At 46.6% G+C, this 14854-nt stretch overlaps 1 protein-coding gene across 9 annotated transcripts in view; it reads right to left on the bottom strand.

Moving 5' to 3' along the window:
- The window catches only part of SYCP2 (synaptonemal complex protein 2), a 1046702-nt gene that overhangs the window by 838690 nt on the left and 193158 nt on the right, over window positions 1-14854 (bottom strand). For 7 of the 9 annotated variants that reach the window (XM_063959338.1, XM_063959341.1, XM_063959339.1 and 4 more), the window contains 2 exons: window positions 4223-4351; window positions 3989-4093 (listed from right to left, as the gene is read on the bottom strand). In XM_063959338.1, coding sequence (XP_063815408.1) covers window positions 3989-4093; window positions 4223-4351 — 234 coding nt within the window. Of the gene's footprint in view, window positions 1-3988; window positions 4094-4222; window positions 4352-14854 lie in introns of those variants that run through there. The other 2 variants (XM_063959345.1, XM_063959346.1) reach the window with 1 other exon arrangement.

The following is a 14854-nucleotide window of genomic DNA, read 5'->3' as shown; positions in this document are numbered from 1 at the left end:
TACGGTGCTTTCTTTGGCTGTGAGGGAACATGGGGTAAAAATGTAGACTTCCCAGCTGTTGCTGTGGAAACGAGGTCCGAGAGACCATCCCCGAACAACTCCTCACCCTTATAAGGCAGAACTTCCATGTGCCTTTTGGAATCTGCATCTCCTGTCCACTGCCGAGTCCATAACCCTCTCCTGGCAGAAATGGACATTGCACTAATTTTGGATGCCAGCCGGCAAATATCCCTCTGTGCATCCCTCATGTATAAAAGTGCGTCTTTTATATGCTCTACGGTTAGCAATATAGTGTCCCTGTCCAGGGTATCAATATTTTCTGACAGGGAATCTGACCATGCAGCTGCAGCACTGCACATCCATGCTGACGCAATAGCTGGTCTCAGTATAACACCTGTGTGTGTATATATAGATTTCAGGATAGCCTCCTGCTTTCTATCAGCAGATTCCTTCAGGGCGGCCGTATCCGGAGACGGTAGTGCCACCTTCTTTGACAAGCGTGTGAGCGCTTTATCCACTCTAGGGGATGTTTCCCAACGTGACCTATCCTCTGGCGGGAAAGGGTACGCCATTAGTAACCTCTCAGAAATTACCAGCTTCTTATCAGGGGAAGCCCACGCTTCTTCACACACTTCATTTAACTCTTCAGATGGAGGAAAAGCTACCGGTAGTTTTTTCTCTCCAAACATAATACCCTTTTTTGTGGTACCGGGGGTAACATCAGAAATGTGCAACACATTTTTCATTGCCTCAATCATGTAACGTGTGGCCCTACTGGAAGTTACATTAGTCTCATCGTCGTCGACACTGGAGTCAGTATCCGTGTCGACATCTGTGTCTGCCATCTGAGGTAGCGGGCGTTTTAGAGCCCCTGATGGCTTTTGAGACGCCTGGGCAGGCACAGGCTGAGAAGCCGGCTGTCCCACATTTGGTATGTCGTCAAACCTTTTATGCAAGGAGTCGACACTGTCGCGTAATTCCTTCCACAGCACCATCCACTCAGGTGTCGACCCCGCAGGGGGTAACATCACATTTACAGGCATCTGCTCCGCCTCCACATAAGCCTCCTCATCAAACATGTCGACACAGCCGTACCGACACACCGCAAACACACAGGGAATGCTCTGACAGAGGACAGGACCCCACAAAGCCCTTTGGGGAGACAGAGAGAGAGTATGCCAGCACACACCAGAGCGCTATATAACACAGGGATCCCACTATAAATGAGTGTTTTCCCTTATAGCTGCTTTATATATATATATATATATATATATATATATATATATATCCTGCGCCTAAATGTAGTGCCCTCCCTCTCTTTTTTTACCCTTCTGTAGGTTGCAGACTGCAGGAGAGAGCCAGGGAGCTTCCTTCCAGCGGAGCTGTGAGGGAAAAATGGCGCCAGTGTGCTGAGGGAGATGGCCCCGCCCCTTTTCCGGCGGACTTCTCACGCTTTTTCTGGAATACTGGCAGGGGTATTTTTACATCTATATAGCCTCTAGGACTATATATGATGTAGATTTGCCAGCCAAGGTGTCTTATATTGCCCTCAGGGCGCCCCCCCCCCCCAGCTCCCTGCACCCATCAGTGACCGGAGTGTGAGGTGTACATGAGGAGCAATGGCGCACAGCTGCAGTGCTGTGCGCTACCTTGGTGAAGACCGAAGTCTTCTGCCGCCGATTTTCCGGACCTCTTCATGCTTCTGGCTCTGTAAGGGGGACGGCGGCGCGGCTCCGGGAACGAACACCAAGGTCGGGTCCTGCGGTCGATCCCTCTGGAGCTAATGGTGTCCAGTAGCCTAAGAAGCCCAAACTACCACCTGTTAGGTAGGTTCGCTTCTTCTCCCCTTAGTCCCTCGCTGCAGTGAGTCTGTTGCCAGCAGATCTCACTGTAAAATAAAAAACCTAAATATACTTTCTTTCTAGGAGCTCAGGAGAGCCCCTAGTGTGCATCCAGCTCAGCCGGGCACAAGATTCTAACTGAAGTCTGGAGGAGGGTTATAGTGGGAGGAGCCAGTGCACACTAGTAGTCTAAAGCTTTCTTTATAGTTGTGCCCAGTCTCCTGCGGAGCCGCTATTCCCCATGGTCCTTACGGAGTCCCAGCATCCACTTAGGACGTCAGAGAAATTAAATTTGACTTTAACAGTAGTCCGCACAAACAGGAATTTAGGAGAGATACGGTGACTAAAATCACAGAGAAAAATACACACGGAGTATATCCTATATTAATGATAAACCTGACACACCTAGCCCCCTCAGGTTATAGAATATATGGATAGCAAGCTGAGTGAGAAACACAAAATAGAGGTCACACAGCAGGCAAATGCACACACATATAGTCACAGTTGTACAATGCAGAAGTTATGACAGGCAATAATACTGCACTGGACTAGCCATTCAATATACCTATATAGAAAATAGATTTAACAATGCACAGTAAAGACTGGATGTATATCACAGGGTACTTGTACTAAATAACCCTGACTAAATGCACTCGTTCTTAACTAGCACTATCAACAGACACGTAGAATACTTAAGTGTCCCGTAAAATGCACAGCGCTGACATGCAGGCGGCTTTACAGAGGAGGATTTGTCCAAGAAGTCCCAGGAACAGTGTGACTGAGTGTAATGGCGCCCAAACACTGCTGGGAGTGAGGGAGAGAGATATACAGCTCCAGGGCGGGAACATTTACTCTAAATGGCGCCCTGGAGCTGGGGGAGGGGCTACAGGTCTAAGCCTTATCCCCCTGCTGGACTTCACTACCAGTACTGTGGGCTGCATAAAAAAAACGGTTTATAAGAGAAACCGACCTGTGCTCTTGCCCTGATGGCCTAGTGGGGTCCCTGTACTGTCAGTGTCCACACCAGTGCGTGCGGCCAGCCTCCCACCGGCCGCGCCGGATCATGGGTCCCACGAGCGGGACCCACTTACCACCTCCCGAAGTGCGGCCACGCGATCCCGGAGAGCCCCAGTCGTGTGTGTCTGACTAGAAGAAAACCGGAGCCTCCTGCTGTATGTACCCGGCAACCAGGGCGCGGGAGTGTACAGCGCCGCTGGGGGAGAGACGGAGCTGCAGCAGGGAATGTCTCCTTACATCTAACCTCTGCTGCAGCCCTTGTAGACTTCACTTTTCTTCAAAAAAAAGCTTTTCTTAGGCTGCCTGGAGCAGCCCCCTGTAACACGCCTTCTACTGCAAGCACCAACTACAAAACTGAGCTCCTGTGCAGGAAAGCGGAGTTATAGAGGAGGCGGTGCTATGCATTCTGGGAACAGTCAAAGCTTTTGAGCCTGTTGGTGCCTCGGATCACCTTGGATCAAGATCCTACTCTACACCTCAATGTCTATCCTTGTGGAGCCCAGTGTACCCCGCAGTAGAAATACCTTTCCTGGCCCTGGCGGCCTAAGGTACTGACACTAATTCTGCCCAAGCCTCCCAGGGCCCGCTGCATACACTGCATCCAGTCACGTACAGATTGGACCGTTGGGAACAAGGGACACGGTGGTCCAGCTCAGATGTGCCCTGCACAGGCTCAGTGTCTAAAACTGGCTGCATTGGTTGTACTAGGGAAGGACGGAAGGGCCAAAGAGAGGGCTTTGTGGCCACTGCTTTAGACCACCCACCATACTCAGCCGTTGCCTGGGTAGCGTTGAGCACTTTCAGGTGGCCCAGACACTTCCCTGGTGTGAACCTACTGACGGCAGCACAACATCATAAGTGATGTTGCCGCACGCTGTCCCCACCTTCCCAGACACCAACACAGCAGCACACCTTAATTGACCTCTTTTTTGCATGTTCTCATTCTGTCCTGGTATTGGGGAATACCACTGGTCAAGGGGGTGCTGCTATTCGGGGACATAGGCGCCACGGTCACTTTTACTATCACGCATAAGTCCAGGAAGCTCACTTTGTTGGGTAGACAAAAAAGTCAACCCAAGTGAACTGAATAGATACTGCTAATGTTTTCAATTTAACATACATTTTCTTACCATGACTACATCAAAGTAATCTTCGCTTAGAGTGAGTAAAGCTTCATTCTTCACATTTCCTGCATGCATTAAAAGGTCTCTGATCTTTTCAAACCAAGCAACCATGTAAGAAAAAAAAAATGGTGTTATATTAAACATAACAATGTTTTGTCTTTATTCTAATATAACTGGTTTGACATACAACACATTAAAGATAATAAAAGTTGTAACAAACATACAAATAAAAATACTTATCTTTTCCACTATTCCCTGCTTAATCACTGTAGTAAGCCACTCTTCACCATCTGTGGTCATATAGTTCGCATACTTAAAAATAACATTAAGCACAAGTGATACATTCTTCACTTTATTCTTTTGCAGTTCCTGAAAAAAATGTTTATATAAGTGCAATCCATTTAAAAAGCGCACAACACATTGAATTTTAACACAGATTAGGAGTGCGCTCTGCCCAACTAAACAAAAGAAAAGCCATTAGAAAGGCAAGAACTAACAGAACGTACATAAAGGTACAAAAACTCCGTCCACTCTAGCAGGCCAAAACCTGTAAGAAAAGCTTTGATAAACCTAAAATTGGATAACCCTACATAAACAAAGGTAAATTCCATTAATGAAGTAACCTGAGCTGTTGCGACATAAATATAAAAAAGTATAAGAAAGTTTAATGCCTCAAATATGTTGACCATTATGAACTACAGGTTGAGTATCCCTTATCCAAAATGCTTGGGACCAGAGGTATTTTGGATATCGGATTTTTCCGTATTTTGGAATAATTGCATACCATAATGAGATATAATGATGATGGGACCAAAGTCTAAGCACAGAATGCATTTATGTTACATATACACCTTATACACACAGCCGGAAGGTAATTTTAGCCAATATTTTTTGTAACTTTGTGCATTGAACAAAGTGTATCTACATTCACACAATTAATTTATGTTTCATATACACCTTATACACACAGCCTGAAGGTCATTTAATACAATATTTTTAATAACTTTGTGTATTAAACAAAGTTTGTGTACATTGAGCCATCAGAAAACAAAGGTTTCACTATCTCACTCTCACTCAAAAAGTCCGTATTTCGGAATATTCGGATATGGGATACTCAACCTGTATAATTATTTGTACATAATGTATGTTTTAATACTTATAAAATAAATCTAATTACTACTACTCTTATTTTATGCATGAATGCATAATTTCTATAATTTTAATGTATAATTAGTGTTGAAGTTTGAGAACCATTTTTTTTTTAAATAAATGTTGTATTCTTTATGCTATTTTAATTTTCTATGGGATATTTACCCATGAAAGCATATATACTGAATTAGTAGAAAAAAATATGGCTTTCGTAGAATACCTGCTTGTAGTTGTTACTTCGTAGATGACTGGTGTTTGGGCTCTCATACTCCGGTGGTTGGCAGCAGCATGGCAACTGGTTTCCCCTATTGGGAGCTGATAGTTGTAATAGTGGGCTCTCTATCCGTCTGCCACCACTCTGTACACCAGGTTGTAGGCCCGGAGTCATGGAAGCGGATCCCCGTCCACCTCCGTTTGATACACCTGCTGGTGTGTTTAAAACTTGCTTACTTGACTGTTGCTGATTTAGTGTGGTGTAACTGAATGCCAAACCAGTCTCCTGAATGGTGCCATCAGTACCTCATTCACTTCCCTCACACTATGTTGGTATTAGTGTGCAGGACAGGATAGTCTGTTTTCTTTGGTATAGCTCCAGGGATTACAGAAGGAAATTAGAATAAAAAAAGTCAATGGTTTACAGCAAAGACTGTCTCATCAACATGTTTTGTCTTTATCTAAGGACTTTACCAAGATGTCATTTAAGTCTCCATGTTGTTCATATTTATAGTGGTCTAATTAGCAAATTAAAACCTCTTGGATGTAATTAGGTAATAACACACAACATTTACAGGAAGAGCGATATAGTGAATATGTAAACTTATTCACAGGTTCACTAACCCCTACTGTATATAAAAAGTCACTATAGTATATATTGATCAATGGTATAACTATATATAATATATAACTACCGTTCAAAAGTTTGGGGTCACCTAGAAAATGTCATATTTTACACGAAAACTAACTTCTTGATCAAATGAGTTGCAAAATGAATAGAACATATAGTCAAGACACCGGCAAGGTTAGAAATAATAATTTTTATCTGAAATAATGATTTTGTCCTTCAAACTTTGCTTTCGTCAAATAATGCTCCTTTTGCAGCAATTACAGCATTGCAGACCTTTTGCATTCTAGCTGTTAATTTGTTGAGGTAATCTAAAGAAATTTCACCCCACGCTTCCTGAAGCACCTCCCACAAGTTGGATTGGCTTGATGGGCACTTCTTGCGTACCATACGGTCAAGCTGCTCCCACAACAGCTCAATGGGGTTGAGATCTGGTGACTGCGCTGGCCACTCCATTACAGACAGAATAACATCTGCCTGCTTCTTCCCTAAATAGTTCTTGCAGAATTTTGAGGTGTGCTTTGGGTCATTGTTCTGTTGGAGGAGGAAAGTGGCTCCAATCAAGCGCTGTCCACAGGGTATGGCATGGCAATGCAAAATGGATTGATATACATCCTTCTTCAAAGGATCAAAATCAAGGTTCAAAATCCCTTTTACCTTGTACAAATCTCCCACTTTACCAGCACCAAAGCAACCCCAGACCATCACATTACCTCCACCATGCTTGACAGATGGCGCCAGGCACTCTTCTAGCATGTTTTCACTTGTTCTGCATCTCACAAGTGTTCTTCTGTGTGTTCCAAACACCTCAAACTTCGATTCGTCTGTCCATAACACTTTTTTTCAATCTTCCTCTGCCCATATTAATCTTTTCCTTTTATTGGCCAGTCTCAGATATGGCTTTTTCTTTGCCACTCTACCCAGAAGGCCAGCATCCCAGAGTTGCCTCCTCACTGTAGACGTTGACACTGGCATTTTGCGGGTACCTTTTTAATGAAGCTGCCAGTTAAGGACCTGTGAGGCGTCTCTTTCTCAAACTAGAGACTCTAATGTACTTTTCTTCTTGCTCAATTGTGCACCGGGACCTCCCACTTCTTTCTACTCTGGTTAGAGCCTGTTTGTGCTGTTCTCTGAAGGGAGTAGTACACACCGTTTTAGGAAATGTTCAGTTTCTTGGCAATTTCTCGCATGGAATAGCCTGTCGAGTTTCACATGAAAGTTCTTTTTCTGGCCATTTGGAGAGTATAATCAAACCCACAAATGTGATGCTCCAGTTACTCAACTGGCTCAAAGGAAGGTCAGTTTTATAGCTTCACTAACAAGCAAACCTGTTTTCAGCTGTGCTATAAAAATTGCACAAGGGTTTTCTAATCATCCAACGCAATTAGCAAACACAATGTACCATTAGAACACTGGACAGATGGTTGCTAGAAATAGGCCTCTATACACCTATGTAGATATTCCTTTAAAAACCAGACATTTGCAGCTAGTCGCCTCTCCTCTGCCTTGGTCACTGCTTCCCATGCACGAGTTAAGGATTTTGCCCGTGCTGCACCCCTTCAGTGGAATGCGCTCCCCCGCTCCATTAGACTCTCCCCGACCTTGCAAAGCTTCAAACGGGCACTGAAAACCCACCTATTGATCAAAGCGTACCCCTCCAATGCATAACCTAGTCCTTAGGCTGCTCCTCCATTCCCCTGCCCCATGCCTTGGACATCTCTGTTTTGTTCGCATACCACCATCAGGCTTCTACCTGCTTGCACCTCATATCATCTGTTGCCCCTCCCCACTAGATTGTTAGCTCTTCAGAGCAGGGCCCTCTTTCCTCTTGTCTAAGCCCTCTTCTTGAAACATTTCACTCAGCGACCATCTTTACCAGCTTTTTCTCCTGCTGGTAAATGGCCCCACTCTATCTATGGCCGCCAGACCCAAGTAGTACAATGATTACTCCTTCGCTACATACATCTAAGGTGTATTATGCTTTGAGAATTGTGGTGCTCTTTGTTACCTGCACTCCATTTTTGTTATTTATTTACTGTTATGCTAAGTTTTGTCTCCCTGTACTGTCCTTTGTACGGCGCTGCGAAACACTTGTGGCGCCCTATAAATAAAATGAAATAATAATAATAATAGTATAGTCATTTAGCACATTAACAATGGGGGTAATTCCAAGTTGATCGCAGCAGGAATTTAGTTAGCAATTGGGCAAAACCATGTGCACTGCAGGGGAGGCAGATATAACATGTGCAGAGAGAGTTAGATTTGTCCACTCCCGGAATGAAAATTGCTGACAGAGCTCTTGCATGTCTTTCTGACCAGAGGAGGATCTTTGTCACCTCTGCCATTGCCGCTCTGCTTTTCGTTCCGCCATGACGGTTTATGTACGCGACTGCTGTTACATTGTCCGACTGTATCTGCACGGGTTGATCTTGAAGAATATGTACCGCTTGTAGAAGCGTACATGGCTCTCAATTCCAGAACGTTTATGTGAAGGCAGGTTTCCTGACTTGACCATTTTCCTTAGAAGCTTTCCCCCTGTGTGACTGCTCCCCAGCCTCGGAGACTTGCATCCGTGGTTACTAGGACCCAGTCCTGAATCCCAAACCTGCATCCATCTAGTAGGTGAGAACTGTGTAGCCACCACAGGAGCGAAATCCTGGCTTTGGAGGACAGGATTATCTTCCGGTGAATGTATAGGTGGGATCCGGACAACATGTCCAACAGGTCCCACTGGAATACTCTGGCATGGAACCGGCCAAACTGTATGGCCTTGTAGGCCGCCACCATTTTCCCCAACAACCGAATGCATTGATATATTGACACTCTTGTTGGTTTCAAAATCTGTTTGACCATTCTCTGGATTTCCAGAGTTTTTTCTACTAGAAGAAATACCCTCTGTACTTCTGTGTCCAGTATCATCCCCAGAAAGGACAATCTTGTCGGTTCCAATTGTGACTTAGGAAAATTCATAATCCAACCGTGTAGTTGGAGTACTGACAGGGAGAGTTCAATGTTCTGTACCAACCGTTCCCTGGATCTCGCTTTTATCAGGAGATCGTCCAGGTAAGGAATTATATTGACTCCTTGTTGTCGAAGGAGGACCATCATCTCTGCCATCACCTTGGTGAACACCCTTGGTGCCGTGGAGAGCCCGAACGGCAACGTCTGGAACTGGTAATGGCAATCCTGTACTGCGAATCTCAGATAAGCTTGGTGAGGAGGATAAATGGGAACATGCAAGTAAGCATCTTTTATGTCTACTGACACCATGAAGTCCCCTTCCTCCAGACTGGAAATCCCTGCCCTCAGAGATTCCATCTTGAACTTGAACCTTTTGAGGCAGAGCTTCAGATTTTCAGGTTTAAAATTGGTCTGACCGAGCCATCCGGCTTCGGTACTACGAAGAGGTTTGAATAAAACCCTTCTCCTTGCTGTGACAAGGGTACCAGGACAATGACTTGATCCTGACAATTTTTGAATTGCAGCTGTTACTACTTCTCTGTCTGGAGGAGAAGCTGACGAGGTCGATTTGAAAAATCGGGATGGGGGGACGTCTTGGAACTCCAGTTTGTATCCATGGGACACTATTTGTAAGACCCATGGGTCCAGGCCAGATTGAAGCCAGATCTGACTGAAAAGTTTCAGACGTGCTCCCACTCGAGCGGACTCCCACAAGGGAGCCCCAGCGTCATGCTGCAGATTTGGCAGAAACAGGGGTTGATTTCTGCTCCTGCGATCCTGGAGACGCTGCGGATTTATTTCCTTTTCCCCTTCCTCTACCTGCAAAGAAGGGGGAACCTTTGGCCTTTTTGTATTTGTTGGGCCGAAAGGACTGCATCTGAGAGTGATGTGTTTTTTTCGCCGGTGCAGGAGCATAAGGCAAGAATGTCGACTTACCTGCGGTAGCCACAGAGACTAATACATCCAGCCCATCTCCAAACAAGGCCTCACCTTTATACGGGAGAGCCTCCATATATCTTTTGCAATCTGCATCAGCATTCCACTGGCGAATCCACAACGCCCTCCGAGCTGATATTGCCATGGTAGCGGCTTTTGAACCCAAGAGTCCAATATCTTTCATGCCTTCTAGCATGTATGCAGCAGCGTCTTTGATATGGCCTAACGTTAAAAGTTTCTCGTCTCTATCTATAGTGTCAATTTCCGATGACAGGTTATCTGACCATTTTTCGATAGCCCTACTCACCCATGCGCAAGAAATGGTGGGCCTGAGCAATGTACCATTGGCCACATAAATAGATTTTAACGTACTCTCCAACTTGCGGTCTGCCGGCTCCTTCAGTAAAGCCGTCCCAGGTGCCGGGAGAATCACCTTTTTAGTTAACCTTGACAGGGCACTGTCTAATACGGGGGGTGACTTCCACCTTTTTCTGTCCTGCCGGGAAAGGATAAGCAACCTGAATCCTTTTGGGAACCTGAAATTTCTTTTCAGGGTTTACCCTCCCTCACATAAGGTATTTAGCTCATGAGAAGGAGAGAAAGTTACATTAATTTTAATTTCTTTATAAAAATAAGCCTTCTCCTGAGGTACAGGAGGAGCTTCCGTAACTTCCTTTATAGCAACAAACATGTATTGAATGCTTTTTGCCAATTTACGATCTATCCTCCTGGCATCACTATCGTCGACACAGGAATCAGAGTCTGTGTCAGTATCAGTATGTACTATTTGTGCAAATGGTCTCTTATGTGACCCAGAGGGGTCGTCTATGGATGAAAAAGCAGGACTATGAAAAATCACATCTTCCACTGATTTTCTCCAGCTTTCTGCATGAGACTCAGACTTATCCAATCTCTTACGGATATGATTCACACTATCACGTAATTCTTTCACCCATTCAGGCTCGTGGTGCCGGCAGCGCCACCACATTACAACTCTGTGTCCCTAAAATGGCTCCATCAGACATGTCACACATGTGCACAACCACTCCACAGACACTCCGGAACTTATAGGGGACAGACTCACAGTAAAATCTGTCAGAAGGACACAGATAGGATTTGCCAGTTCACAACCCAGCACCAGTAACACAATGTCTGTGAACACAAAATGCCCACTGACGCGCAGCGCTTTTATAATGTTAATCAATTATATAGCACCAAATTCACTGTGGCCCCCCCTGTTTTGCACCCGGATACTTGATCAGCAGTGGAGGAGGACCAGCGTTCTTCTCTGCAGCCTGGAAGGAGAGAAAATGGCACTGAGCAGTGTGCTGGCTGACCGAGGAAGCCCCGCCCCCTTAACGGCACGTTTCTCCTCAGCATTTATGAGGTAATTTTTTTATACTGGCGGGGGTAGGACTGTGCCTCAGCAACTTATGCCCCTTATTATGCCAGTTTCAATAGCTTTCATGCTGCCCAGGGCGCCCCCTATATAATAGGATTTTAATACCTACCGATAAATCCTTTTCTCTTAGTCCGTAGAGGATGCTGGGGACATCAAAAGAACCATGGGGTATAGACGGGATCCGCAGGAGACACTGGGCACTTGATGACTTTCAAAAATGGTGTGCACTGACTCCTCCCTCTATGCCCCTCCTCCAGACTCCAGTTATAGGAACTGTGCCCAGGGAGACGGACATATTTCGAGGAAAGGATTTATTGTTAAACTAAGGTGATATGGGGGCGTGGTCTAGCTGCTGAAGGAGGCAGCTGTGTTTTCACAGAGCTCCCGGGACCAGCAGCTAATAAAATATATATTTCAACTCCCAGAACCCTCTCATCCGCCCCAATACCTTTCTTGTCCCTCCTGTGGCCCCTGCTAATCCCCCCCCGAGGTGCCGCGGAATCGGGGAGCAGTTTTCACTGCTCCTGCGGGTTGCGGCCTACGGGGACTTCCGAAGCCGGGGCCTCAGGTATTCTTTTACGCCGGAGATAGTTCCGGGACCCATAACTCATGCCGCGGACTTCCCCCGGAGATCCGTCCTCTTCACCTCCGCTAGCCGCTGACCGCGGCTAGAAGCATCTCCTGGCTGCCGGCTGTTTGCAGCACACTTCCGCCCGACGGGGACCCGGAGACAAGCCGCGAGGGACGGCGCCGGCGGGCGCCCGGCGGCCATTTTAATTTAGTCAGAAGCACTTTCTGAATCTCTCTCCTGCTGGGCCTCCAGAAATAAACGCACCAGTGACCTGGTGTGACCAGGCAAAGGTAGGGAGAGGGGTACACAGATAAGGATAGGTCACACAGACCTTTTAGCTATATTCTTCTGGCTAAAGTGCCCCCCCCCCCCCCCCCATCCACCCATTCAAGTACCTGCACCAGCCGGTTCCCCGTTCAGTGATCTCCACACAGCCTGCCACCCGCTGCCGTCATTTATCTATAACACCGTGAAGCGGTGGTGTGGCAGAGTATTTTCTAACACGTAGTGTCCCGCAGAGACACCTCAATCAGACCAAGTCGGATGTCCTGTCACTGTGAGTTGACATATGGTGCCCTAGCTATGCGTCTGCCTGCCTGATGCTGCCCTAAGACCACGTGGGGGCTCTTGCACGGTGACGGCCCACATGCTTCATACTGCCGAAGATATGTGAAAGTGTAACTATATACTGCTTTCCTTGAAGACCGATCTCATGGTGAGAGGGATAAAGAAAAAAAAGGCCAAGACCAAGCCGGACGCGACCCCATCCCCTGCGAACCGACACTCATCAGACCTGCGTCAGTTCTTAACTACTCCAACCTCACTTCTCGCTACTTCCTCTACTGTCCCGACCTCTCCGAATCTGCACGGACCGGTGGTCGACATGACATCCTCTGAGACTCCGTCGCCCCCACAGGCCCTCTCTCTGTCTGCGGAGATAAGCGAGATATTGTCTCATGTAAAGACACTCCCCACGAAACATGATTTCTCAGCCTTGGAGACTCGCTTGCTTTCCACCATCACTCAGGAAGTGACAGCGCTCCGACAAGATATGTCCCAAGTTGCGACCCGTGTCGATGTCCTGGAACGCCATGAATCGTCTAATGTGGATTCTCTGACTAAATTTCGGGAGGTGCTATCTCATCAACGGGACGATAATAAGAATTTACTTACCGATAATTCTATTTCTCGGAGTCCGTAGTGGATGCTGGGGTTCCTGAAAGGACCATGGGGAACAGCGGCTCCGCAGGAGACAGGGCACAAAAAGTAAAGCTTTCCGATCAGGTGGTGTGCACTGGCTCCTCCCCCTATGACCCTCCTCCAGACTCCAGTTAGGTACTGTGCCCGGACGAGCGTACACAATAAGGGAGGAATTTTGAATCCCGGGTAAGACTCATACCAGCCACACCAATCACACTGTACAACCTGTGATCTGAACCCAGTTAACAGTATGATAACAGCGGAGCCTCTGAAAAGATGGCTCACAACAACAATAACCCGATTTAGTTAGCAATAACTATGTACAAGTATTGCAGATAATCCGCACTTGGGATGGGCGCCCAGCATCCACTACGGACTCCGAGAAATAGAATTATCGGTAAGTAAATTCTTATTTTCTCTATCGTCCTTGTGGATGCTGGGGTTCCTGAAAGGACCATGGGGATTATACCAAAGCTCCCAAACGGGCGGGAGAGTGCGGATGACTCTGCAGCACCGAATGAGAGAACTCCAGGTCCTCTTTTGCCAGGGTATCAAATTTGTAGAATTTTACAAACGTGTTCTCCCCCGACCACGTAGCTGCTCGGCAAAGTTGTAATGCCGAGACCCCTCGGGCAGCCGCCCAAGATGAGCCCACCTTCCTTGTGGAATGGGCCTTAACAGATTTAGACTGTGGCAGGCCTGCCACAGAATGTGCAAGTAGAATTGTGCTACCAATCCCACGAGCAATCGACTGCTTAGAAGCAGAAGCACCCAGCATTGTTGGGTGCATACAGGATAAACAGCAAGTCAGATTTCCTGACTCCAGCCAACCTGGAAACTATATTTTCAGGGCCCTGATAACATCCAGCAACTTGGAGTCCTCCAAGTCCCTAGTAGCCGCAGGTACCACAATAAGCTGGTTCAGGTGAAACGCTGACACCACCTTAAGGAGAAACTGGGGACGAGTCCGCAGCTTTGCTCTGTCCGAATGGACAATCAGATATGGCTTTGTGAGATAAAGCCGCCAATTCTGACACTCGCCTGGCCGAGGCCAGGACCAACAGCATGGTCATTTTCCATGTGAGATATATCAAATCCACAGATTTGAGTTGTTTAAACCAATGTGATTTTTTTAGGAATCCCAAAACTACGTTGAGATCGCCCAGTGCCACTGGAGACATCAAAGGGGCTGTATATGCAGTACTCCCTTAACAACTTCTGGACTTCAGGAACTGAAGCCAATTTCTTTCTGGAAGAAAATCAACAGGCCGAAATTTGAACCTTAATGGACCCAATTTGAGACCCATAGACACTCCTGTTTGCAGGAATTGTAGAAATTAACCTAGTTGAAATTCTTCCGTGGAGCCTTCCTGGACTCACACCCTGGCACATATTTTCACCTAAGTGGTGATAATGTTGTGCGGTCACCTCCTTCCTGGCTCTGACCAGGGTAGGGATGACCTCTTCCGGAATGCCTCTTTCCCTTAGGATCCGGCGTTCACCCGCCTTGGCGTCAACGCAGCTGCGGTAAGTCCCGGAACAGACACGGTTCTTGCCGAATCAAGACCCTTCTTAGTATCTCTTGAAGTTCCGGGAACCAAGTCCTTCTTGGCCAAACCGGAGCCACGAGTATAGTTCTTACTCCTCTCCTTCCTATCATTTTCAATACATTGGGTATGAAAAGCAGAGGATGGAACACATACACCGACTGGTACACCGACGGTGTTACCAGAGCGTCCCAGCTATTGCCTGAGTGTCTCTTGACCTGGCGCTTCAGGTGGGACGCCATCATAACCACCTTTGGTCTTTCCC

Source organism: Pseudophryne corroboree, chromosome 3 (assembly GCF_028390025.1).
Source record: "Pseudophryne corroboree isolate aPseCor3 chromosome 3, aPseCor3.hap2, whole genome shotgun sequence".
Lineage (NCBI taxonomy): Eukaryota > Metazoa > Chordata > Amphibia > Anura > Myobatrachidae > Pseudophryne > Pseudophryne corroboree.
Note: the sequence above shows the minus strand (reverse complement) of the source record. Positions and strands in the feature narration are given on the sequence as shown.